The sequence below is a fragment of the Rana temporaria genome, chromosome 1 (genome assembly GCF_905171775.1).
Source record: "Rana temporaria chromosome 1, aRanTem1.1, whole genome shotgun sequence".
Classification (NCBI taxonomy): domain Eukaryota; kingdom Metazoa; phylum Chordata; class Amphibia; order Anura; family Ranidae; genus Rana; species Rana temporaria.
This window is the reverse complement of record NC_053489.1, coordinates 622981382-623009068: the sequence shown is the minus strand read 5'-3', so window position 1 is coordinate 623009068 and position 27687 is coordinate 622981382. Positions and strand designations below refer to the sequence as shown.

The window sequence follows — 27687 nt, the reverse complement described above, 5'->3', positions numbered from 1 at the left end:
GACTGGGTGCCCCCCCTCTCCCCAATACACAGGGACTGGGTGCCCCCCCTCTCCCCAATACACAGGGACTGGGTGCCCCCCCTCTCCCCAATACACAGGGACTGGGTGCCCCCCCTCTCCCCAATACACAGGGACTGGGTGCCCCCCCTCTCCCCAATACACAGGGACTGGGTGCCCCCCCTCTCCCCAATACACAGGGACTGGGTGCCCCCCCTCTCCCCAATACACAGGGACTGGGTGCCCCCCCCTCTCCCCAATACACAGGGACTGGGTGCCCCCCCCTCTCCCCAATACACAGGGACTGGGTGCCCCCCCCTCTCCCCAATACACAGGGACTGGGTGCCCCCCCCTCTCCCCAATACACAGGGACTGGGTGCCCCCCCTCTCCCCAATACACAGGGACTGGGTGCCCCCCCTCCCCAATACACAGGGACTGGGGCCACTCATACACTGGATTTGCCCCCCCCCCCCCTCAATACACAGGGACTGGGTGCCCCCCATGTGTCATGCTCTGTAGAATGTGCGCCTGCTGGTGGGGTGGTGCAATGCTTACTTCCAGCACATCACACTGTTTACTTTTTTTAAATTTATTGAAATGTCACAAAGCAATCACACTCATGTTTAAATCTGTGCAGCACTAATCTGCTCTATTGGTCGCTATTCGGGGCTGACCCATTAATAGCAATGTGTAGGTAGGCGTGTCTGTCAACCTTCCTTTCACACTGAGGAGGTCTTCTTGTGTTTTTAGCACTAGAAATGGCGCCTGAAATCTGCCTCCCATTCCGCCTGAATGTGAAATCCTGAGTGCTTTCCCACTGGAGTGGTGCGCTTGCTGGACATTTGAAAAAGTCCTGCAAGCAGAATCTTTGGGGCGGTTTGAGAGTGCTGTATACAGCAGCGATCCCAAAACACCCCTGCCTATTGAAATGGATGGGCAGTGCTTCTGAAGCGTCACAACACGGGCACTTTTAATCCCTTTGGCCGCTAGCAGGGGATAAAGTGCCCCGCTAGCAGCCGAAAAGCGCTGCTTTAAACAGCTCAGGCGGCTCCAGTGTGAAAATAGCCTAAGCCTTATCTGTAGGTAAAATTAGTATCTCCTAAACTTACACAGTTTAGGAAATGTCAGCGGCTGCTTGCAGCCACGTGCGCTCTGAAGGTCCGCCGGATTGTGCCAAAACTTCCCAGAACGGAGGACTCGCATGCACGGGAATGATGTCATCGCGGCTCCAGCCACTCGCAGCGCTGGAGCTCGCAAACCCGGAAAAGAAAAAGCCAAGGGAACATGTCGGCCCCCTTAACGGTGATTGGAAGAGCTTCGTTCTAAGGCAAGTATTTTATTATGTCTCTCTCTCTCTCTCTCTCTCTCTCTCTCTCTCTCTCTCTCTCTCTCTCTCTCTCTCTCTCTCTCTCTCTCTCTCTCTCTCTCTCTCTCTCTCTCTCTCTCTCTCTCTCTCTCTCTCTCTCTCTCTCTCTCTCTCTCTCTCTCTCTCTCTCCGACTATTTAAGCCAACAGAATGGCGCAGGCAGATTGGCGTACAGGTACGGCCCTTTAAATCTGCCGCCCAGCGGGTGCCCGCCGCGTGCATCGCGAGTGCGGCCACGGGTCCCGGGAATTCAATGTTCCCGGGAGTCCAGCGGATGGCATGGGCAGGACGGGGGAATTCCTTTGTAAACTGGTAACGGTCATCAGTGACGTGGCACGTGTAGCCACGCCCCCTAACAATAAGAATCACTTCCTATGGAACACTTAACCCCTGCAGCGCCACCTAGTGGTTAACCCCTTCACTACCAGTGTAATTTTTACTGTAATGCGTGCATTTTTATAGCACTGATCGCTGTAAAAATAACAATTGTCCCAAATTGGTGTCAAAAGTGTCCGATGTGTTCGCCATAATGTCGCAGTCCCGAAAAAAATCGCTGACCGTCGCCATAACTAGTTAAAAATAAATAAATAAATAATAAAAATGCCATAAAACAGTCCCCTATTTTGTAGACGCTATAACTTTTGCGCAAACTAGGGCCGAAACAACTAATCGATTATGAAATTTATCGATTAATCGGCCAGTAACATAATGGGTTAAAAAAACTAAAATTAGCCCTTTATAGTAAAAAAAAGCAAATCTTTACTGTAAATATTACTTTCACTGTCCCACAGTAAAAAATGAACCCCTTACAGTAGCGATTTGCCCTTTTTTTACTTTGTTTCTTTAACCCCATTATGTTAAATTAAACATCTCAGGCCTGGGTTCACACCACTTTTTTTTTTTTTTGTGCTTTTTGCAGACAGTTCATCTACATGTTTTCCTATGGGACAAGTTCACATCCATGATTTTTTTTTCTGCGGCTGCGTATTTGGAAAGGGCAAGGATTTAACGCAAAAGGGTGCTATTTTTTTTGGTTCAATATACTTCAATGGAGAAGCTGCAGAAAAGCATGTAATGTGTTTTTGCGGCAATTTGTGTTTTCTAATCGGCCAACTAATCGATTATGAAAATTGTTAGTTGCAGCCCTAGCGCAAACAAATCAATAAACGCTTATTGCGATTTCTCTTATCGTCCATGGACGGACACAGCTCCTTAAATCTTGACAAGTGGGTTATGTTCCCTGTTTACAGGAGAGGACTAGGCAGAAACATGTTAAATACATGTTACATTAACAGAGTTGAACAGCCCCGCCCAGGGGGCGGTCCCTCCAGACATAACCCAGTCATCGTGTGGACGGGTGAGTACAGTCCCTCCCTCTTAGGGGGAGGTGGTACGGCTGAGCATTCCTGGGGTTTGGGTATCCTCCCTTCCCTGCTCCCTTTTTTCCCTCTGCTGTTTTACTGTGGGGGGGGGCACCTGGTTGAGGGGACTGTGCGCCTGGCCTATGTTTGTTTTACTGCTGGGGGTCCGCTTTTCTGGAGGTTTTGGGGTGCTGGGCAGCCTTTCTAGGCATTCCCCTTTTGAAATTCTGTGTTTTGCCGCCATTCTGGCAGCGCTGGCGCCATTTTTGTGGTTTTTCGGTTTCTATTGAAAACCCCATTGGTGGCCATTTTGTTGTAGCCGCGCCATCAGGCTCCATATGCTGCGCTCGGCGGCCATCTTGCCGGAGTCCTCGGCCTCTAGTGTTTATTCCTACGGAAAAAATGGAGTCAGTGTAGCTCAGTTTAGCTCAGTTTATCTGTAAAGACAGGTTCTGCATGCACCTACATGTTATATGCATTATGTAAATGTTCTTAAGCTACGGAGTCAGTATCTGGGTCCTTCCCATGCTGGTGATGGCAGCAGGTTTTTAGCACCTGGCATTCCCACAGAGGCTCCATTATTGGTCCTGGACACTTTTGTGCCAGGGTGGGGGCGGACTGCGGACGGGCGGGGGTTAAAAAGAGTGCCCCCTCCCGTTATCGCCTGGGGAATGCTCTGTAATGGAGCCGTGGACCAGATACCTGGGTTGGTGCAGGATACGGCATTATGGGTGCGCTTCTCACTGCTGTACGGGACTCTCTTCAGCTGGTTAGTGAAGCTGGATTTCCGCTGAGGGCTCAGTCTTTTTTTGGTTCACAATTCAGACCACTCAGTGTAGGTTTTTTCCTTCTGTGCCCTTCTTTGATAATTTCTTAGATGCGGAATGAGAAAAGCCGCTGAGGGCTTTTGTAGTCCCTCACCGCCGGGCAGTTCAGTGCCCCTTTGAGGAGAGCCCTTTCAAGAGGTGGGCTTCTTCTCCGGTGGTGGACCTTCTCCCTATTGCGGGGGACCCCCGCTTGTATGGATCTGACTGATGGCAGATCCAAAGTATTGACCCTTTCCATGTTTCCATGCTGGAGTCTGAATGGCGGCCTATTGTGGCCGCTACTCTGGGGTCTCAGTCACTCACGGAGTGAGCATTTTGCACCAGACAGCGGAGGAGCGCAACTCTCCCCCGAAGTTATTAGGCTAGAGGACAAGCTGGTCCAGGGCCTCATTTAGGTGAAGGACACTGTGGTGTAGTGGTTAACTCCATTACCTGGCACCAATCTGACACTGACACCAATCTGCCTGGAGCTTGCATTGTCGCTCCCTGTATCTGTGTGGGTTTCCTCCGGGTACTCCAGTTCCCTCCAAGGGTGTGTGCATACGCCTACTTAATATTCATACACTCTGTGTGTGTATTATTTATGGGAAACACTCCCAGGCCGTCAAAGGCCCAGCTGGGGGTCTAATCCATCCTTGGGTGCGTAAGCAATCACGCCGGGAAACCCAAATTCTGCCAATGTATGTAGCCTTCCCTCCCTGTCTCTAGGTGGGAGGGGTGGCTTGCAGGTTCACAATTCGGTGAAACCTCCCTGCTCGCCAACCAGTGGGTCTGCGAGGTGGTCTCTTCGGAGTACTAGATGGGGTTTCCTCCTATCCACAGAACAAAGTTCTTTCCTCGTGTCTTCCTCTCCCACCCCGTCGGTCTGCCTTGGCAGTGTGGGACTTGCTAAGCTGCGGAGTAATTTTACCTTTCCTGCAGGGCGAGAGGTTTGGGGTTTTCTATGGGCCTCAGGCCCTAAATACCTTTTGTGAACGTTGGGTAGTTCCGCATGGAATCCATTCGTTTGGTGGTAGCCGCGCTCCATCCGGGGGACGTTCTGGGACGTCAGAACGACGCATACATGCATGGGACATCAGGGACGCATACATGCATGTCCTGTTTTGCGCATGTCGGTGTTTTTTTTCTGTGCTTTGTGATGAAAGAGGGTCTCTGTCAGCCTGTGGCCCTCCCTTTTGATCTGGCGTCAGCACCATGGGTTTTCAGCTGGGAGCTCGCACTTATCCTAACTTTGTTGGAACAGAGAGGCTTTGTCTCATTGGCTACTTGGGCGACTTTCTTCTGAGAGCAGCTTCTGTCTCAGACTTAGTGGATGTGTTCCCATTCAGACCCTCTGAAGATTTGGGTGGGTGTTAAACGTTTAGGCCAGAAGGTGTAGCTCAGTGGCAGCAAGCCTGCCCCTCCATGTGTGCAACCCAGGGTTCAAATCCTGGGCATGCTAGGTTCCGACTCAGTGTTGGAGTATCTAGGGTTGACCTGGACTCCTCGGTGGCGAAGGTCCTTCTTCCCCTGGAGAAATTGCAGACTTCAGTCTGCGGTGAAGGTATTGGCATCACGCAATCTGTCTTCTCTCCGAGCGCCTGCTGTTCTGGGGCCTGTGGGTAGCCTCCTTCAAGGCGGTACTGTATGCCCAGTTCCACACTCGGGTTTTCCACGGAAAATACTAGGGGTGCAACGGATCGTCATTGATCCGCACGGTTCAGCCGCTTCGGATCGGCACACACGTGATCCGCAGCACTCTCAGGGTCCCCGGAGTAATGCAATACTCTCCAACTAGTGTGGGCGGAGACAGAACACTACTGAGCTTTTACAATGTCTCCTCGATAGGGAGTGTAGCCTGCATCATTTCTTTGTGGGCGGAGACAGAACGCTAAGGGGCGGGAGGAAAAAACCTTACGGGCGTGTGCAACGCTGGATAACATTGCTATGGGGGCAGGCCGATTGTGCCGATGGTGGGGGTTTGCGGTGTGAGTGGCGGGAAGGCAGTAAATACGGATCCGAGTGGCTGTGGCCGGGATGGGGGTAGCGGGCTCCGGCTGGCTGGCGGCGGGTTCGCTGGTGCTGTACCTGGCAGAGCGAGAGGTGGGTGATTATAGAGCACATGGTGTACACAGCACTGTATTATTGTAGGTGTCACATAACGGGCTCCTGGGTCTCCATGTCTTGCACCACCTACCTGATTAATACTGGGGGTTGGTCACATGATACAAGAGGGGATTCATGAACATTGAAGCTGCCAATCCGCTTCCACCTTTAGCTTCTCCACTTTTGAGAATGAATACTGGGGTCTGGTTGGTTGCTGCTCCAGATGCTTTGTGTTCTAGTTGTGGTGAATAAAATCCTGAGATGGAGAGGTGTGGCTGAGCTCCTGGGATCTCTCTCCCCCTCTCTCCAGGTGTGTGTGGAGGGTTCCGCCAGCTGTGATTGGACGGGGCTCAGTCACATGACTACTTCACCTCTACACTGAAGGTTATTGTGATGTAGATGAACACCCTGACGCTTGTCTTCTCTTTCTGTCCTGGGCACACCCTGACACTTGTAGTGCTGCAGCGGATCGTCCTTGATCCGTGATCCGTGCCGCAGGATCGCAGAGCAGTAAAACACGCTGTATCAGCTGACATTGAAACTGTCTCAGCTCTGCTCGCACTCACACAGGCCCGCCTCCTCCTAACCCCGCGTTTGTGATAGACAGAATGCGGGTCCAATGCTGGGATGTGTTCTGTCTATCACAGCGCGGGGTTAGGAGGAGGCGGGGCTGTGTGAGTGCGAGCAGAGCGGAGACAGTTTCAATGTCAGCTGTTACAGCGTGTTTTACCGACCGTTCTGCAATCCCATGGCTCTAATCTTCCTCCATGTCCTGGCCGCCCTCTCACTTCTGCCCTGGTGAGGCTGCGATTTTGGGGCACAGTGAGGCTACAATGGTGGTCATTTTTTTCTTTTTTCTTTTGCTGATCCGAAAAATGATCCGATCCGTGACTCTTATCCGAGGAACGATCCGAACCGTGAGTTTTTTGATCCGTTGCACCCCTAGAAAATACTGTCCAGGTAGTAAAAATCTCTTGTCTCTGAAATCATCAGATTCCGGTGCGCCACCTAGTCAGAGTCTTTCCGAGCTGGTGACAGGGATCCCCGACTCCTCGGTCCGGGAAGTTTTTTTTCTTCCTTCCAGTGGTTGGTATTTACGACGGATTCCAGCCTCAAGGGTTGTGGGCCTGGGGGGTCCTGTCGGGTCTGAGTTGCTGGACTTGTGTGGATCTGCGGCCACACCTCCCAGAGTCTCTGAGTTGGTGACGGAGATCCCTTTGGACCTGGCTAGTGCCTGGGTGGGAGACCGCCTGGGAATACCAGGTGCTGTCTACCGTTCATTGTACTATTTTAGGCAATCAGGCTATGCTTCGCCTCGTGGTCGAGGAGGTTGCAAGGTCGTCTGATCTGGTTTCAGCCAGCCAACGTCACGGCCGTGGCTTCGGTCTACCATCAGGTATACCGGCAGGCGGACTACTGGAGTCGCCAGATGCTGGACCCGGGCAACTGGTCTTTGTGCTTGGTGTTTCGGCTCCCTTGCAGGAGGTGAGCCTCACAGGGCATGGATCTCCTGGCCGCTCATCTCCACCGCAAGGGTGTCTAAGTTGGTGGCCCTGTGGGGTCTGTATCGGCGACTTTTTGCCGTTACTCCATTGTAGTTGCTTCCTCGGCTGCTCCAGAGTGGAGGCTGAGGAGATCCTGATGATTCTAATCGCTCCAGATTGACCTTGGCGTCCTTGGTACGCCGATATCAGGCACCTGGTAGCGGAGGTACCCTGGCTATTGCCAGGGCGGGAGGTCCCATACTTCATCCTGTTGTACAGTCACTGACTTGCTCAACATGGCTATTGGAAGCCAGACTTTAGGTGACTGGGGTCTGTCCGACTCGGTCATCTCAACAATGCTGAGGGCACGGTAGTCTTCTTCCGGAGGATCTACCATCACACCTGGCAGGCCTACATCTCTTGGTGCGAAGGGATGAAGTGACGTCCACGGACGTACTCGGTGTCCAGGGTCCTGCTGTTTTTACAGCTTGGAGTGGATCTAAAAATTGCTTAAAGCACCGTTTGGGGGCAGATTTCAGCCTTGGCTGTGTTCTTTCAGTGGCCTTTTTGCGGCCCGTTCCCTGGTGGGTCCCTTTTTGTGTGCAGGGGGTTTGTCATATACTTTCCCCTCTTGGCCCATCTCTTCCCCCATGAGTTTTGACTCTGGTTCTCTCGGTTCTTCAGGAACATTCCTTTTGGGAACAGATTTTCTCTTGACACTATCTCAGAAGGTGGCCCCTTTAGTGGCCTTTACCTCTGTTGGAGGGGTTTCTGAGTTGGCGGTCTTGTCTTGCAAGCCGCCATGCTTGATCCTCCATAAGGTTTAGGTGGTGGTGCGCCCGCGACCTTCACTTCTTCCGAAGGTGGTTTCGGCCTTTCGCCACAATAAGGACATTGTTCTTCCATCCTTCTGTCCTCGGCCGGCGCATCCTACGGAGGTTGCCTTTCATACTTTAGGCGTGGTACGCGCTTTGCAGGTGTACCAGCCTGCTACGGCTCAGTTTCGGAGTTCTGACTGTCTTTTGTGTCGTTGTCTGGTCTCGTCGACCAACATTTTTCGACTGATCAGGCAGGCTGTCATACAGGCCTATGCTCTTAAGGGACGGGCCACCCTTTCCGGTCACGGCACTTTCGACCAGGGAAATTGGTGCTTCCTGGGTTTTTTTACGACATCATGCGTCGGTCTCACAGGTGTGCGAGGCGGCGACTTGCTCGTCCATTCACGCTTTTTCCAGAATTTACATGGTTGCTGTGAGTGCATCTTCTGATGCTTTTTTCGGCCGCTAGTTTTTGCCGGCGGCTGTTTAAAGTTGCACCTCCTCCGTTGAGGAGCTCTGCTTGTTTTGGGGTGAAGTTAAAATTGGTTTTAATGATTTCCCACCCCTCGTTTTTTGACACTGCTTGGGGACGTCCCACTTGTCAAGATTTAAGGAGCTGTGTCCGTCCATGGACGATAAGAGAAAATAGGATTTTTTTTGTACTCACCGTAAAATCCTTTTCTGAGTCCATGGATGGACACAGCACCCACCCCTCCTTTTTTTAGGTTTGTACTGCTTGTTACAAACTGAGGCTGCATGCTGCAGTGAGGAGGGTTATGTCTGGAGGGTAATATGTAATGCCTTTCGCGCTACGCAGTGGTGAATAAATAAAATCTTCCAAAGTAAACAGTGATGAAATTGCAGCAACAACTCGCAGTGTTTACAAAACGGGTAAATATGTGAAATAAGGTTATTGCGCAAATTCTATAAAACACATAATAATGTAGCGATCAAAAATACATATAAATCGTCCCCAGATGAAGACCTGTGACTGTCGTAAGGCGTAGGGATTGGTCGTGGGCAGACGTACACCCCCGGAGTGACGTGAGACGGCGCAGAGGACGCCACTGTTCATTTTTTTTTTTTTTTAATATATGCACTCTTATTATTTATCTGATGTAAGCGTATTTACACCCCAATAAACATTCCCTTAAGTTTTATACTACTACACCAGGGGTTGACAAATTTGCTTGGAATCTAGGAGCCAGCTAAAAGTTAGGAGCCAGAAAACGCACCCCGTCCCGACAAGCTTGCGCGCAGAAGCGAACACATACGTGAGCAGCGCCCGCATATGTAAACGGTGTTCAAACCACACATGAGGTATCGCCGCGATTGGTAGAGCGAGAGCAATAATTCTAGCCCTAGACCTCCTCTGTAACTCAAAACATGCAACCTGTAGATTTTTTTAACCGTCGCCTATGGAGATTTTAAAGGGTAAAAGTTTGTCGGCATTCCACGAGCGGACGCAATTTTGAAGCGTGACATGTTGGGTATCAATTTACTCGGCGTAACATTATCTTTCATAATATTACAAAAAATGGGGATAACTTTACTGTTGTCTTATATTTTTTCCCAAAAAAGTGCGCTTGTAAGACCGCTGCGCAAATACGGTGTGACAAAGTATTGCAACGATTGCTATTTTATTCTCAAGGGTGTTAGGATAAAAAATATATATAATGTTTGGGGGTTCTAATTAGAGGGAAGAAGATGGCAGTGAAAATAGTGAAAAATGACATTAGAATTGCTGTTTAACTTGTAATGCTTAACTTGTAATACGGCCACCACCAGATGGCGCCATCTCACATCTGGTGGTAATAACTTGTAATACCAACGGCTCACCACCAGATGGCGCCAGCTCACAAAAAAAGTTTTTTTTTTTTTTTTTTTTTTTTTTTGCCCACCTTCCAAGCCAAGTCGCCAGGGCACTATTTCTAGTCCCCATGGCGACCTGGCGCCCGGGATTTGTCGATCCCTGTACTACACCATTGGAGGCACTCTTTTTTTGTCCCTCTTGTTCCCTGATACGGAGACCATACAGGTATTAGCGGAGGAGACAGGTTGAGGCTGTTTGTTATCCAGACGGATTGACACCAGGATTGTGTATGTGTGGAATGGTCTATGCAGGTGGAGACATCTAATACCGTATTGCTTACTTTATTCAGCTGTGAGGTGAGAGTTCTGGGAGACCAGATTGCCGTTTCTTGGTGCAGTTTCTCACCCCTCAGTTTCTCACCCCTATTCTCTTTATAGCAGCAATTTACTGCCACTTCATTTATGGACTTTAGTTTTTGTCGATGTATATTTTGAAGTATTCACTTACCTTTTCCACTTTGCACGATTTATATGTATTTTTGATCACTACATTATTATGTGTTTTATAGACTTTGCGCAATAACCTTATTTCACATATTCACTTATGTCTGGAGGGACCGCCCCCTGGGCGGGGCTGTTCAACTCTGTTAACGTAACATGTATTTAATTATTTAACATGTTTCTGCCTAGTCCTCTCCTGTAAACGGGGAACATAACCCACTTGTCAAGATTTAAGGAGCTGTGTCCGTCATTGGACTCATAGAAAAGGATTTTACGGTGAGTACAAAAAATAATTTTTAGTAGAGCCTCCTTTTAGCAGAAATAACCTCTAGACCAGTGGTTCTCATCCTTTTTAGTGCTGTGACCCCCTTGATAAAAATTTCCCAAGTTGTGGGGACCCCTAACAGTTAACTTATTTTCGTAGCGTGGGTTGTCCGCATCCAAGGCAAGTAATTTGTGCCATTAACCCACAGACATTTAGCGCTCCCTGAGTCCCTTCCACTCGTACAGTATTAATACCCCTTATGATACATTTTAGGATGTAGCACTCTCTCTTTGGTCTCCTTTATTTCCCTTATCTCTCTATCCTAATTTTTTTTTTTTTTTCCCCCATCCCTCTCTCCAGACGTCTTTCTTGTTGTTTCTCTTTTTTTTTTTGTCCCCCCCCCCCCCCCCCCTCTTTTCCTCCCGTTTATGTATTCTTTGTTTTTATTCCTTCTCTTACTCCTTGGTGGGGGGAATGGGATCAGTGGCAGTGTTGGGGGGGGGGGGGGGGGGGTGCTGCTCTTGATCAAGGTCATCTCCTGATCTGAGAACTGTAGTGGGGAATTTTAATGGCAATTACAATCACAGGTAGTGTTACTCACTGTGTTTCCGGCTTTGTGGTGTCTCGTAGCAGTGACACCTATGCCAAAATCAGGAGATGGGGTCTCCTCCAGCCCCTCCCACTTTACATTCCTTACCAGTCAGCTGGCCTCTAGTCTCTGCCTCCCAGCCATGCCGTGAACTGAATGGGCAACTGCTAGGAGGCTGAGTGGGCGGCCGCGGGCTCCAGGAACAGCCCAGCTGGATGGCCAAAGGCTCCAGGGACAGCTCTGCTTGGCGGATGCAAAAAGGCTGGGAGAGGGGTGCGGGCTTCAGGAACAGCCCAGGATTCGGTGATCCCTGGAAAATCCTCATTCAACCCCCAGGTTGAGGATACTCGCTATAGGAAGTGTCTGGATTTTGGATGACTGTATTTTGGACCATTCCTCCTTACAAAACATCTCCAGTTCAGTTAGGTTTGATGGTTGCTGAGCATGGACAGCCTGCTTCAAATCACCCCACAGATGTTCAATGATATTCAGGTCTGGGGACTGGTATGGCCATTCCAGAACATTGTACTTGTTGCTCTGCATAAATTCCCCAGTAGATTTTGAGCAGTGTTTTGGGTTGTCTTGTTGAAATATCCAGCCCCGGCGTAACTTTAACTTTGTGACTGATTCCTCAACAGTATTCTCAAGAATCTGCTGATATTGAGTGGAATCCATGCGGCCCTCCACTTTAACCAGATTCCCAGTACCGGCACTGGCCACACAGCATGATGGAACCTCCACCAAATGCTACTGTGGGTAGCAAGTGTTTTTCTTGGAATGCTGTGTTCTTTTGCTGCCATGCATAACGCCCCTTGTTATGACCAAATAACTCAACCTTTGTTTCATCAGTCCACAGCAGCTTATTCCAAAATGAATCTGGCTTGTCCAAATGTGCATTTGCATACCTCAAGCGACTCCGTTTGTGGCGTGTGTGCAGAAAAGGCTTCTTTCGCATCACTCTTCCATACAGTTTCTCCCTGTGCAAAGTGTGCTGAATTGTTGAAGGATGCACAGTGACACCATCTGCAGCAAGTTGATGTTGTAGGTCTTTGGAAGTGGTCTGTTTTTGACCATTTTCACCATCATTCGCTTCTCCAATATTTTATGTGGCCTGCCACTTCTGGCCTCAACAAGAACTGTGCCTGTGGTCTATTTCCTCACAGTGGACAATGACAGTTTATATCTCTGCGATAACTTTTTGTAGCCTTCCCCTCTACCATAAGGTAGAACAAGCTTTGTTTTCAGGTCATTTGAGAGTTTGAGGCCCCCATGTTGCCACTCTTCAGATGAGAGTCTAAGGCCTGGTTCACACTGGTACGATTTGAGATGTCAAATCGCATCTCAAATCGACGGCATTTGTGGCAATGGCACCATCCTAATCGGTGCGACGCCGCATCTGCGGCGCTGCACCAATTTCAAAAGAGTTCATGTACTACTTTTTGCGATTTCGGGACGCGATTTACATTGACATCTCTGCACAGATGTCTCTGAAATCGCGGCCGAAATCGGGACTGCTAACGGGAGTGAAATCGTGCGAGTTCAGCTGAACTCTCACGGCTTCACTCCCGCAGCCCAGTGTGAACCTGGGCAAAGAACAACTTGCAATTGGCCACCTTAAATACCTTTTCTCGTGATTGGATGCACCTGTCTGAAGTTCAAGGCTCACCAAACCAATTGTGTGTTCCAATTAATCAGCGCCAAGTAGTTACAGGTATTCAAATCAACAAAATTACAAGGGTGCCCAAATTCAAGCACCCGTCTAATTTAGTTTTGATGCATATTGTGCATTTTCTGTTAATCCAATAAACCTCATTTTACTACTGAAATATTACTGTGTCCTTCAGTTATTTGATAGATCAAAATTAAATTGCTGATCCAAATACTTATAAATGACAATCATGGAAATTGTCAGGGGTTCCTAAACTTTTGCATACGACTGTATAGCCCATGGTACTTTTAATTGGGTCACAACACCAAAGTTAAAATATATAAAAATGTATTGCATGAAAAAACATACATTATAAAACACATCATTATACATGTATATCAGTGTAGAAACCTTAAATGGCATTCAAAAAACTTCAAGTTTGAAAACACCTGACAAATGTGACAATTGAGCTGATGCTGTCCATCAATCAAGATGGTCTGTGCTTAAAGCGGTAGTTCACCCCCCCCCCCCCCCCCCCCCCCGACACATTTTACCATCGAGACAGGCATTGTAGCGCGAGCTACAGTATGCCTGTCCCGATTTTTTTAACCCCGTACTCACCTTGTAGTCGTCCATCGTAGATTTCGGCTCCCGCGGGGAATGGGCGTGCCTATGGAGAGGGAGGATGATTGACGGCCGGCCCTGGCACGTCACTCTCTCCGAAGACAGCCGGAGTAGGTCTCGGCTCTTCACGGCGCCTGCGCACAGGCTATGCGCACGCGTCGTGAAGACCAAGCCTATTTCGGCTATTTCCGGAGAAGCGTGACGCGCCAGAGCCGGCCGTCAATCATCCTCAGTCTCCATAGGCACGCCCATTCCCCGGTATCTTCGATGGACGACTACAAGGTGAGTATGGGGCTAAAAAAAACGGGACAGGCATACTGTAGCTCGCGCTACAATGCCGGATTTTAAGGTAAAAGAAAAAAAAATGTTTTTTTCCCGTCGATAGGGTGAACCCCCGCTTTAAATTCTCTACACGTTTCACGAGATAAAAATTCACTTCCTCAGGAGAAGCACACAGAAATATCTGAAGTTAGAAAGCACATAAGAGGTTAAAAGATTAAAAAAAATCGCCATCCGTCTTGATGTTAGAATCCTACATAATTATGAAATCTGTCCAAACGCTTTTACGTAGCTAAAGTAATATAATCAACTTGTAATTAAAATCCAATAACTGAAACTTCCAAATGTGTAACAGGCCAGGAGGGGGCCATCCCAGATGGGACATCAGACTCTACCCGGGAATTGTAGGCTGCTTTCACACTGAGGTGCTTTGCAGGTGCTATAACGCTAAAAATAGCGCCTGCAAAGCACCTTGAAAGAGCCTTCCCTTTCACTCCAATGTGAAAGCCCCGAGGGCTTTCATACGAGCGGTGCGCTGGCAAGACAGTAAAAGTCCTGCTAACTGCATCTTTACAGTGCTGTAATAGTGGCTTATACACCGCTCCCCTGCCCATTGAAATCAAATCAAAATTTTAGCCCTTTGATCACTAGCAGGTATTAAAAGTGGCTGAAAAACGCTACAAAAAAGACCGTAAAGTGCCACCTAAAAATAGCCGACGCCCCTAACGCTTGGGTGTCAAAGTAGCCGTAGAGAGGCCTGGGAGTTGTAGAGGAGGAAGATGGAAAGGACAGGTGCCCAATATATTGCTTACTGGTGCAATTTTACAGTATCTCACGAGTGAGTACGCCCCTCACGTTTTTGTAAATATTTTATCTTTTCATGTGACAAGACTGAAGAAAGGACACTATGCTACATAAAGTAATGTGTACAGCTTTTATAACAGTGTAAATTTGCTGTCCCCTCAAAATAACTCGACATCATGACCATTAATGTCTAAACCGCTGGCCACAAGTACACCCCCAAGTGAAAATGTCCAAATCGGGCCCAATTAGCCATTTTCCCTCCCCGGTGTCATGTGACTCGTTAGTGTTACAAGGCCTCAGGTGTGAATAGGGAGCGGTGTGTTAAATTTGGTGTTATCGCTCTCTCATAATGGTCACTGGAAGTTCAACATGGCACTGCATGACAAAGAACTCTGAGGATCTGAAAAAAATAACTGTTGCTCTACATCAGGGATCCTCAAACTACGGCCCTCCAGCTGTTGCGGAACTACACATCCCATGAGGCATTGTAAAACTTTGACATTCATGGACACGACTGGGCATGATGGGAATTGTAGTTCCTGAACAACTGGAGGGCCGTAGTTTGAAGACCCATGCTCTACATAAAGATGGCCTAGGCTATAAGAAGATTGCCAAGATCCTGAAACTGAGCCGCAGCACGGTGGCCAAGACCATACAGCGGTCTAACAGGACAGGTTCCACTCGGAACAGGCCACGTCATGGTCGACCAAAGGTGTTGAGTGCACATGCTCAGCGTCATATGCAGAGGTTGTCTTTGGGAAATGGGCATATGAGTGCTGCCAGCATTGCTGCAGAGGTTAATGGGGTAGGGGGCCAGCCTGTCAGTGCTCAGACCAGACGCCGCACACTGAATCAAATTGGTATGCATGGCTGTCATCCCAGAAGGAAGCTTCTTCTAAAGATGATGCACAAGAGCCTGCAAACCGTTTGCTGAAGACTATGTCCTGTGTCTGATGAAACCAAGATGAACTTATTTGGCTCAGATGGTGTCAAGCGTGTGTGGTGGCAACCTGGTGAGGAATACAAAGATGTGCCTTGCCTACAGTCAAGCATGGTGGTGGGAGTGTCATGATCTGGGGATGCATGAGTGCTGCTGGTGTCCTGCTGAGAATTGTCCCCTGGCGGATAATGCCCCCTCTGTACTGCACAGGCGCAACGGACCTCCGAAGATAAACACAGCTGTCAATCACATGAGCACGATATTGTGCAGCACGCTCCTGATGCTCGCTCCACTCTGCAAGGGGCGGGTGTAATACTATTATATTGTGTAAGGGGAGGATGGCTACAGCGAGGGGTGGATGTATTGTTAGGGTGGTTTTCCCAAAAAAGTACACAATATAATAGTAATACACATCCACCCCTTGCTGTAGCCATCCTTACACCCGCCCCTTGCAGACTGGAGTGAGCATAGAGAGCGTGCGGCAACATCTGTCACAATGTCCTGTTCATTGCGCAGTCTACAGCTGCCAAACATTCGGCAATTTTCCGCCAGGGGGACACATTTCAGCAGAACACCGGCACTGGGGAGCTACAGTTCATTGAGGGAACCATGAATGCCAACATGTACTGTGACATACTGAAGCAGAGCATGATCCCCTCCCTTCAGAGACTGGGTGCAGGGCAGTATTCCAATATAACGACCCTAAACACACCTCCAAGACGACCACTGCCTTGCTAAAGATGGTGAACGTGATATACTGGCCAATCATGTCTCCAGACCTAAACCCTATTTAGCATCTGTGGGGCATCCTCAAACGCAAGGTGGCGGAGTGCAAGGTCTCCAACATCCACCAGCTCCATGATGTTGTCATGGAGGAGTGGAAGAGGACAAACTGAAGCTCTGGTGAACTCCATGCCCAAGTGGGTTAAGGCAGTGCTGGAAAATAATGGTGGCCACACAAAATATTGACACTTTGGGCCCAATTTGGACATTTTCACTTAGGGGTGTACTCACTTTTGTTGCCAGCGGTTTAGACATTAATGGCTGTGTGAGTTATTTTGAGGGGACAGAAAATGTACACGGCTGTACACTCACTACTTTTACATTGGAGCAAAGTCTAATTTCTTCAGTGTTGTCACATGAAAATTTATAATATATTTACAAAAATGTGAGGGGTGTACTTGTGAGATACTAAAGTAAGACATATGCTGTGCTTGGACTCTAAAACAACAAAAAGGTGTCTATTATGAAAACAAAGTGACTAGTGCTGTTTATAATAGAGAGACAGTGCCACGCAATATAAAAAATACTTATTGAGGGCTGATGTGTGCAGCTATTAAGCTGTCAGCCCATAGAGAGGGATGTTGGTATCACTGAGTCAGTAAGACCCACTGCACCAAAATTGTTGTGCAAACAATACAGGCGTGCATATGGATAAAAACATTTCCAGGGAAAAAAAGCTCAGAAATCCAATACAAAACAAATGAAGTGCCCTAATGCATGACAAATGAAAAAAGACCATACCTAATGAAGAGCTGTGATCAAGGCTAAAGCTACACATGCACCGCCCATTCCCATCTGCAGATGGAAAGCAACTGAGTCAAGCCCTGGGCTAATAAAGCCCAGGTGCTTGACAACCCTGCCCCTCTAACATCACCATGGCATAAATCAGCCAATGTTCTTGTGTCAGAGCATGAGGCAAGAAGTGCCGCTGCCCAAACATGGCTGATGAAAATGACATGCAGGCCAGGGATGGGACAGGGGCCACCAGGTAGCCACATCGCATCCGCTCCATCCGAACCCAAGTCTCCCGGCGAGTGCAATGCCAAATCCCTGCACACACCCAGCAGCGCCACAAGGTTAAAGGGGTCCTGGCCAAGATTCAAAAACCACAACCGGAAGCTGTAGGTGATGCCAAGCCCATCCGTCACCTGAGGCGGAAGGGGAAGTAAATATTGTGCAGTACATGGGGGGACACAATGGGCGAAACCACTTAAGTGACAACGCAAGGGCTGTGTGGTAATAATGGGCTTGCAACTCCCGGAGAAAGACAAAAGCGTGCTGGGGAGGACTAAAGGGGGCGGGGGGGGAAGGAACGCAAAAGACCCCAGAAACCCCCCACCGCATATATCTCCAAATAAACCATGTGGCAGTACAAATTCAAATCTAAGACATTAAAGCGGAGTTCCGGCCACAATTTCACTTTTTAAATATAAATACCCCTGTAATACACAAGCTTAATGTATTCTAGTAAAGTTAGTCTGTAAACTAAGGTCCGTTTTGTTAGGTTGTTACAGCATTTAGACACTTTATAAAATAGAAATTGACTGGGGCCATCTTAAGTGTGGGCATCATGAAGCCAGACTGTATGACTTCCTGGATTTCAGCCTTGCAGATCTAGCACATGCTCAGTGCTGCACAAGCAGTGTCAGATCAGGTTTCAGCACCTGTGCTGTCCAAGTCACATGATTCTTTGAGACTGGGGAGTGCAGACTCCTGGAAAGTTACACCCACTACATTCCCAGGAGTCTGTGCGGTGTAGGTTAGGAAGCATTAAGCACCTAGGTGCAGGAAGTGGGAAGATTAACTATTCTGCCTAGCAACAACACTTTGAAGGCATCTAAAAAAAAAAAAAAAATTCGTAAAGGAATAATGATTTTTTTTTAAAACTACTGATGTAATGTTATATTTATGGGTGGAACTCCACTTTAACAAATACAAGCCTAGAAAATAAACAATAAAAATACAAAATGTGATACATTATATCTAGAAATAACCCTAATATACTCAAAACAGGTAAAAAAAGGGGCTTAAAAGAGGTGGCCTCACCCAACCCAGGGGCATGAGTTGCCCTGAGTGAGTGTATCCACCTGATCTCTCTCAGCAGTATATGCCCATCCCAATCAACCCTGTGTGGGTCCTTATGGATGTGTTCCAGAGCCAAGAACTGGGCCTTAGCCAGGAGTGGAAGGTGCATGTGAGGCTCCAGCCTTGATCACAGATGATGATGATAATATAGGCATAATGTAGACTGGGTCACTGATGGGGAAGATTGCCAGCGGCCATCACACACCTAGAAAAGGTATGTCCTCCCTGGCTGCTTCTGCTAGAATGTTCAATTGACATATGGCTGCTGTTCCCTATGCCAGCACTTGGTGGCACTGCCTGTTGCCTCTGAGCACTGCCTCCGTTCCGAGTTTCCAGGGAAATGCTGTCGTGCAATGGCCCACTTTTGAGGCAGCATGATCCTTCAGGCAGTCATTCAAGGGGGCCCTGGACCCAGCACGCCAGGGGTGCTCGACCCTCTCTATAAGTGGCCTTGTTGGCCCCTCCCACCCTACATCATTCATTTTTATTTATTTTTTTATTTATTTTTTTTGCCAAACCGCAGCTGCAATCAGGTACAGCCACTCTTTAGGTTATTCAGCAAGATACAATAAGCCAGAAGATTCATCCATCTGTGCTGTACAACGTGGATATAGGAATCTTTTTTTTTTTTTCTTCTTTCATCCCAGCAGGCTTAATGGGGGGGGGGGAAACAACAAGTGTATGGGCAGCTTTGGGGCTCGTTCACACCAGTGAGACACGCTGAACAATGGCTACTGGTGTCTGATATGAGACCGTGCTTATGTGCCTTTTTTTTTTTTTGCACAGAACTTTACTGAAATGTCACAAGCAACATTTTCAACATGGTTCTATTCACCAAAGTGGTGTTGTAGTTCTTATCTTCACAACCCGCTGTGGTAAATAAAATATCAACAAAGGCCTAGGGAATGCCCAGGAAAAACCAAGCCTACTTACCGACCAGCTCGCAGACAACCAAATAACCTGTCTAACAGTATGCGTTAAAAACAGGGTTTTTTTCCACACACATTTGCAAACGCATAAATAAAATAAACTGACAGGCATTTTTCTTTGTCTTTGCATTAGAGCTGAGCTGTAAATAGGGGCCAGAGTAGCTCCAACACCAGCGACGGCTGGTTCATAAGGGCCACAGGGGCGCGCCTCCCCCTGATCTCCATGCGGGTGCTGGACTCCTAGGATTCTATGAATTTTTTTATTTTTTTTTAGCACATGATTATAGCCTGATTGGCTTCAAAAAGGAGCACTGCGCCTCAAATCAATATTCGCTGTTGGTTTCTCCCTGCAAATCAGGACAAGAGATGGATTTTAAGACCGGATTAGCTGGGAGGAGAAGCCGTGGAAACTGCGACCTGGATGGTCTAAGTGCGGACCTGGCGGGGGTATTGGAAGAATACATAACAATACAATGTTGTATTTTTGTAACTTTAGTAACCTATTGGTTCTTGATATGAGACTAGTGTGCAAAAGACGATCATTTGTCGGATTATTCTTATCTTGTGTACAAGACTTAACTGGAAAGATATCTTAAAACTTTCCCAGCCAACCACACCCAATAATCATAGCATGCGTAGCGAGCTCAGCGTCTGCCCTCAATAGTTGTGGCAAAGGGCTTGTTCACATCAGATGTGTTGGGCAGTGGCGGCTGGTGCCCAATAGAATGCATTCAGTTAAAAAGAAAAAACCTTCTTCTGCCTTTTACAATCGCTTTAAAAAAAAAAAAAGGGCAATTTTATTTAAAAACATTTTTTTCATTTTAAAGTAGAGCGGGATTAGAACCCCTGTCAGTTTTTATTGCCCTCATTAGGGAGATTCACTCTCTATTTGTCCCTTTTACCGTTCTCATCAAAAGTGAAAGTAAAAGCAAATCTCAAATTTTGGGTTGACATCAGAACACTAAGGCCCCATACACACGAGAGAATTTATCCGCGGATACGGTCCAGCGGACCGTTTCCACAGATAAATCCTCTCAAAGATTTCCGCAGATTTCTATGCGATGGAGTGTACACACCATCGCATTGAAATCCGCGCGGAAATCCTCTGGCGATGACGTGTCGCCGCGATTATGACGGCGCGACGCTGTCATATAAGGAATTCCACGCATGCGTCAAATCATTACGACGCGTGCGGGGAATCCCTTTGGACGGATGGATCCGGTAAGTCTGTACAGACGAGCGGATCCATCCGTTGGAATGGATTCCAGCAGATGGATTTGTTGTGCATGTCAGCAAATATCCGATCTGTTGGAATCCATCCCAGAGGAGATTTCTCCGCGGAAACAGATCCGCTGGCGTGTACACACCATAGGATCTATCCACAGAAACCCATTTGCTGGGATTTATCTGCGGATGGATTCTATCGTGTGTATGGGGCCTTAGAGGAGGAAATCTTCCAATGAGGACACTAGTTCTGACGACGCACCAGGATTCCCTCCCTTTTTGTAAGGATTTCCTCTCGCTTCCTGTTTTGGCCATGGGACAGGAAGTGAAATCTCCCCAATTGGACACAGATGACAAAAAATGGACAGGGAATGCAACCCTCCCTTACTCTATCCAAAATGAAAGAAAGTTTTGTCTTTAGTTATATGTTAATTTTAGGGAGCCGCTTGGGCCAGTATTGTCACTTCAACACCTTTCCGCTCTGTAACCAACAGGATCACCAGGTTTAGGTAAGCAAAAATAAAGGCAACTGCTTGCACTGTTGGATGAGCACTGTATCATTTTACTTTTGTATTTTATATACTTTCAGATATTGCATCTTGTTAAGTGTATATTACATAGCTGGAGCAGGCTAAGACATTTTAAATGATGGCGCATGGCACAGAACCTGGAACAATTGCAAGGTAAGTCTTTATTTCAAGCATTTTAATTTGATTTACATCTCAACTAGTTTTTGTTTTCAATATTTGTGGCAACAGGGTAATGCGGCCTCTTGATATGTGGCCCTGTTTTTTATGGCCATATTGCAGTTGGCATTAGTTTATTATACAGTAAAACCTTTATTTGCGAGCATAATACGTTCCAGAAACATGCTTGTAATCCAAAGCACTTGTATATCAAAGTTTTTTTTTTTTTTTTTAACAGGGTATAAAAGAGAAGAGAGGCACCTCTCAGGCCCCGTACACACCATAGAATCTATCCGCAGATAAATCCCAGCAAATGGGTTTCAGCGGATAGATTCTATGGTGTGTACACTCCGGCGGATATTTATCCGTGGATAAATCTCCCCTGGAATGGATTTCCAGCAGATGAATATTTGCTGACATGCTCAACAAATCCATCTGCTGAAGTCCATCCCAAAGGATGGATCCGCTCGTCTGTACAGACTCACCGGATCCATCCGTCCAAAGGGATTCCCCGCACGCGTCGTAATGATTTGACGCATGCATGGAATTCCTTATATGACAGCGTCGCGCCCGTCGCCGCGTCATAATCGCGGCGACGGCGTGACACGTCATCGCCAGAGGATTTCGGCGCGGATTTCAATGCGATGGTGTGTACACGCCATCGCATAGAAATCTGCTGAAATCCTCGAGGATTTATCCGCGGATACGGTCCGCTGGACCGTATCCGCGGATAAATCCTCTCGTGTGTATGGGGCCTCAGTGTAGCAATAAATATGTTTCCTTCATTAAATGTAACCATATTGCTACACTTAGAGGCTCCTTTTTTCTTTTTTTTTTTTATCTCAGTTGTGACGCTACTATACCAAGACATCGCTTGTATATCAAGGCAAAATGTATTAAAACATTTTGCTTGTCTTGCAAAACACTCTCAAACCAAGTTTTTACTGTACCTATTTATCGATTTTAATATCTGCATTAAATGCAGCTGTAAAACTCTATATACTGTACTGTGCAAAATGTTTTAGGCAGGTGAGAAAAAATGCTGTAAATTAAAGGAGTTGTAAAGGAAAAAAATGTTTTGCCTAAAATGAATGTCTGCAAGGTAGACCGACAGAATGGTGTAATGATTCTGTTAAAAAACGAGTAAATACCTATTAAATTCCTTCATCTATATCACCTCCGGCATTCTAGTTTCTGTTCTCTCATTCACTTCCTGGTTTGCATCGTTCATTCATGTAAGAACTACATTTCCCAGTATGCATTGCGGCACGCCCAGTAATTCACACCTCCTTGAAGTCTCTAACACGTAGAGAGCGTCCTGCCGCACAGATGTAGTTCCCAGGAGGGGGCGAGCACGTCACTGACCACCGCAGTAAAGCCTCCAGTCACGGTGGTCAGTAAAATCAGACAAGGAGGAAGTGAACAGAGAAGAAATAAAGCAACTTCTGAGCAAAAACGAACAATGAGGAAGTGAAAAGAGGAATGTCTGCAGGTAAAGGATGCTTATTGTGAATTTTTTTTTTTTTCCTTTACAACCCCTTTAATAATCCTTTTAGAAATAGAAGTGTTTAATAATTTTACTTTTATCAATTAAGAAAATTAAAAGTAAATTAACAGTTTTTAAAGGAACTTAGCAGGTAGGTTGTTCCAAACATCTTTGGCTTAATGTACACGGGACGTTTTACAACCTTCTTCTTTTTTGGGGTTTTGCCGCGTGTACATGCCATGTTTGCGTTTACACGGCTAAACGCAAATGCCTCTGAACATCCGTTCTGAACGCAGTTTTATTTTATTTTTTTGCTTTCTAACTGCCTAGAAACAACTATAAACGACCCTGTGCACATGTATCGATAAGATAACTTAGAGGAGAGTTCAGGAGCAGCAGGAAAAAACAACTGCTCCTAATGGTCTATTTACCACCAGCAGTGTACATGAAGCTTTAGAGCACCAAGCACAGATCTTCTGTGTATGTAGACTGCTCCAAATCCTTTTGTCACTTCATCCTTTTGTCACTTCATGTAATCTCAGAGTTTGGATGTTGAGATCAGGGCTCTGTGGGAGCCAAATCATCACTTCCAGGACTCATTGTTCTTTACACTGAAGATAGTTTCCTATGACATTTGCTGTATGTTTGGGGTCATTGCCCTGCTGAAAAATACATTTTAAGGGCCAATCACACACCTCCCTCATGGAATGCATGATGGATAAGTATCTGCTTGTATTTCTCAGAATTGAGGACACCATTGACTCTGACTAAATCTCCAACTCCACTTGCAGAAATGCAGCCCAAAACTAGCAAGGACCCTCCACCATGCTTCACTGTTACCTGCAGACACTCATTGTACAGCTCTCCAGCCCTTCAGGGGAACAAACTGCCTCCTGTTATAGCCAAATATTTCCCATTTTGACTCATCAGTCCAGAACACCTACTGCCATTTTTATGTGCATGGATGAAGAAACAAGGCTATGTGACTTAACTATGCATGAAAACAGTAACTGGGCTGCAGAAAAATAATATAAGAATTGTCTCACTGTGAGCCCCGTACTAATGATCGGGACCCAGAAATCCTGATTCCGGGTCACCTAATTGCTGTTATAGCCTCTGATTGTCTGTCACTGTTAAGACCGCCCCATGTTCTATTTTTTTTTTTTTTTTTTTATGTGAATGGAGGAGAGGGATACATTGTATTACTCTCTATCCTTGCACAGAAATAATAAATAAATATATATATATATATATATATATATATGTATGTGTTTTTTTTTTTTTTTTTTTTTTATAAATGCATAGATCTAGGTTCAGTGCCAGGGTTGGTGTTTGGGTCAGGGTCAGTGTGATGTGTGTGTGTGTGTGTGTGTGTGTGTGTGTGTGTGTGTGTGTGTGTGTGTTTTTCTTTTTTTTTTTTTTCTTTTATTAGTGTCGGTGTGTTTTATGTAGCATACAAAAAACTAAATATGCACTATTGATTCTGGGCTGTACTATGGGTACATACAACACCTAAAAACGGTGTCCACTACCCCCACCTATAACTGGCCTTTTTGAAGCAAGTAGCATAGGAAGGCAACATATAATATAAACAAGACCAAGGATAAATCCAAGGAAAGATCCAAGGTTTACTCACCAGCCATGCGTTAAAACAGGGCTAGATGGGACCATAGATACCAGGGTGCCGTGACGAGGCTCTATGGCTTACGCATGTATTTGCAAATGTGTGCAGACTAAACCCCTGTTTGAATGCATACTGTTAGATAGGTTGATTTGGTTGTCAGCGGGCTGGCCGGTGAGTAAAGCTTGGATCTTTCCTTGGATTTATCCCTGGCCTTGTTTATATCATATGTTTCCTTCCTATGCTACTTTCTGCAAAGGCCAGTTATAGGTGAGGGTAGTGGACAATGTTATTTGTTGTAATATTAACTATTTTACTGGTCAGGCAACACTCTGACACCTTTGCAGCCATTGTATGATTTGCTGGGTGTTCAGTGTGTCCCTGTACCTTTTTTAAGAAGGGATGGGCTCCCTTCTGTCCACCTGTCCTCAACCTATCCATCAGAATGCATGTGCTTCCATTGTGGAGTCTCTCTCATAAGCTAGAGATAGGACCACAGATACCAGGGTGCCGTGACGAGGCTCTGTGGCCTACTCATGTATTTTCAAATGTGTGCAGACTAAACCCCTGTTTTAACGCATACTGTTAGATACGTTGATTTGGTGTCAGTGGGCTGTCCGGTGAGTAAAGCTTCGATCTTTCCTTGGCTTTATCCTTGGTCTTTTTTATAACATACAACACCTAACATACACAAGTGGTATCTCTGCAAAGGTCAGGAGCAGAAGACTTTATTTTGGGATGTTTTTTGGTGGTAGTTTATAGTAGTAGCAAAAAATATACAGCTAAATTTAAGAAAAAGATTAGGGCTGCAACTAACGATTATTTTCATAATCAATCTATCGATTTATCGATTAGTCGCATAATAGCCTTAAAAAAACAAAATTGCATTTTTTACATTTTTTTTTTTTTTTTTGCCGATCCGAAAAAAATAATCTGATCCGTGACTCCTGATCCGAGGAACGATCTGAACCGTGAGTTTTTTTGATCCGTTACACCCCTAATTATGACAGACTTGCCTGTCAAAGGTGTCCTCCAGCACTGCAGTGGGATAGATCCAGCTGTCCCCCGGTGCTTCCATATGCCGTTTGATACGCTAGGCCGCGATTACGTCACTCCTGCACTTTTGTGCCGTTGCTTCAGTTAGTATGCCGTTACCGGTTGCTCCCGTGCGTATGCGCGGGAGTGACGTCATCGCGGCTCTGGCCAGTCACCGCGCCGAAGCCCGCAATACCCAGAAGTAACTCCGGGAGCGATGTCGCGGGCTGGAGCTGTATACTAGGACCACTGCGGGGGCTTCGATCTAAGGTGAGTATTTCATAATAAGCTAGTAGATCATTATGACTGTTTTGCAGGGTTTTTTTTTCTGTGCGTTTACAACCACTTTAACACAAACAGTCTTACACATAGGGGTTGATTTACTAAGGCAAATCCACTGTGCATTGGAAGTGCAGTCGCTGAAGATCTGGAGAAAGATCTGAAATTAGGGGAATCTCGGCTGATTTTATAATCCAATCATGTGCAAGCCAAATTGCGTTTTTTTATTTTCTTTGCTTGTCCCCCTTAGATCTACAACGAGTGCACTTGTAGTGCAGAGTGGATTTGCCTTTAGTAAATAACCCCCATAGTCTTAAATTACGTGTCTCTCTATTCCTGAATACATCTACCACAATCTTCATTATCATAGAGAGGCCCGCATGTACATTTATAGCTGGATTCACGTAGGGCGGCATATGGTTGAGCCGGCGTATCGTATTTACGCTACGCCGCTGTAAGTCCGAAGCAAGTGCTGTATTCACAATGCACTTGCCTCCTAAGTTACGGTGGCGTAGCATAAATGGGCCAGTGTAAACACGCCTAATTCAAATGAGGAACAGGGGGCGTGTTTTATGTTAATGAATCGTGACCCGACGTGATTGACGTTTTTAACGAACGGCGCATGCGCCGTCCGTGGATATATCCCAGTGTGCATTGCTCCAAAGTACGCCGCAAGGACTTATTGGTTTCGACGTGAACGTAAATTACGTCCAGCCCCATTCACGGACGACTTGCGCAAACAACGTAAAATGTTCTAAATTTGACGCAGGAACGACGTCCATACTTAACATTGGCTAGGCCAGCTTTTTGTTCGAATAACTTTACGCCTGAAAATGCCTTACGTAAACGGCGTATCTTTACTGCGACAGGCAAGCGTACGTTCATAGGCGTATCTCGCAGATTTACGCATTCTAGGCGTAAATCAGCGTTCACGCCCCTAGCGGCTGGCGGAACTAGACAGCCAAGATACGACGGCGCAGGCAGTCGTATCTTGGCTACATAAGTGTATCTCAATTTGAGAATACACTTAAGGCTGAATTCACACCTATGCATTTTTAGTGCTTTTTGCATTTTGCAGATTTGCACTATAAAACGTGTTCTATAGGAAACCATGGTAAATGGACTGTAGTGGAAAGCTGCAAAATGCAAAAAGGACTAAAACTGCATAGGTGTGATTCCAGCCTAAATGTACGACGGCTTAGATTCAGAGTTACGACGGCGTATCTACTGATATGCGGGCCTAACTCTTTGTGAATCTAGCTATTAGAGTCTCCCATAAGGAGAATTCTTAAAACATCTCCTCAATAAATCCAACCCCCAGCCACTCGGAATAACAAAAACATATTTTCTGCATTCTGTTAGAAAACCTATTCAATAAAAAAATAATGTAATTTCTTCATAAATTTAGGCCAAAATGTATTCTGCTACGTATCTTCTCCCCCCCCCCCCTTTTTTTTTTTCTTAAATCAAGTATGATTTTGAGATGTCAAAACATTTGGCATATGAAAAATCTATACTGTATTTATCGGCGTATAACACACTTTTTTCCACTGAAAACAGAGGGTAATGGGTGCCTGCGTGTTATACGCGATATCATGTTTTACCAACAGGGGGCGGGGATCGGGCGATCCGCCCCAGGAGACACCCATTGGGGGAGTGTCAGGCTGGCCATCCTGCCTCTCCTGGCCCTGGGACAGTGCTCCCTGTATAGTTGAGAAAAAAAGTTGAGAAAAAATAATCACTTGCCAGCCCCTTCTACACCGCTCCTCCTGTGTCAGTGTCATTGAAATTTTTTTTTAATATTCAACTTTTATTGAAAAGAAAAAGGAGAGATCCAGATACAGATTACATAGCATGTCATATGCGAGTACAGGTGTATCAGTAAACAGCTTGATACCGTGTGTACGTGAGCCAAAAGATTTACAAAATAGACACAATACAAGCAGATCAGCAGCTCAAAGGTCTTGACTTAAACAACTTATGTTTGCCCTAAAGGGTCTAATTACAAGTGAAGTGGTTATTTTCTGAGCCCTGGCCTAGTTCACCTTCAAATTATTTATTTAAAAGGATAACAATAATAATTCGGCCTAAGGTTGTAACGGTTCAACAGTATACGTTGCACATGAAACCATGTATGAAGAGTAGAGAGAGGAGAGAA

General features: G+C 46.4%; 1 protein-coding gene across 2 annotated transcripts in view; it reads left to right on the top strand.

Moving 5' to 3' along the window:
* Positions 1 to 20901: 20901 nt before the first annotated feature.
* Positions 20902 to 27687, top strand: part of LOC120924395 (piRNA biogenesis protein EXD1-like) — a 147026-nt gene continuing 140240 nt past the window's right edge. Inside the window, exon 1 of one of the 2 annotated variants that reach the window (XM_040335341.1) lies at positions 20902 to 21105. In XM_040335341.1, coding sequence (XP_040191275.1) covers positions 21068 to 21105 — 38 coding nt within the window. In that variant the 5' untranslated portion in view covers positions 20902 to 21067. The remainder of the gene's footprint in view (positions 21106 to 27687) is intronic. The other variant, XM_040335340.1, reaches the window with a different exon arrangement.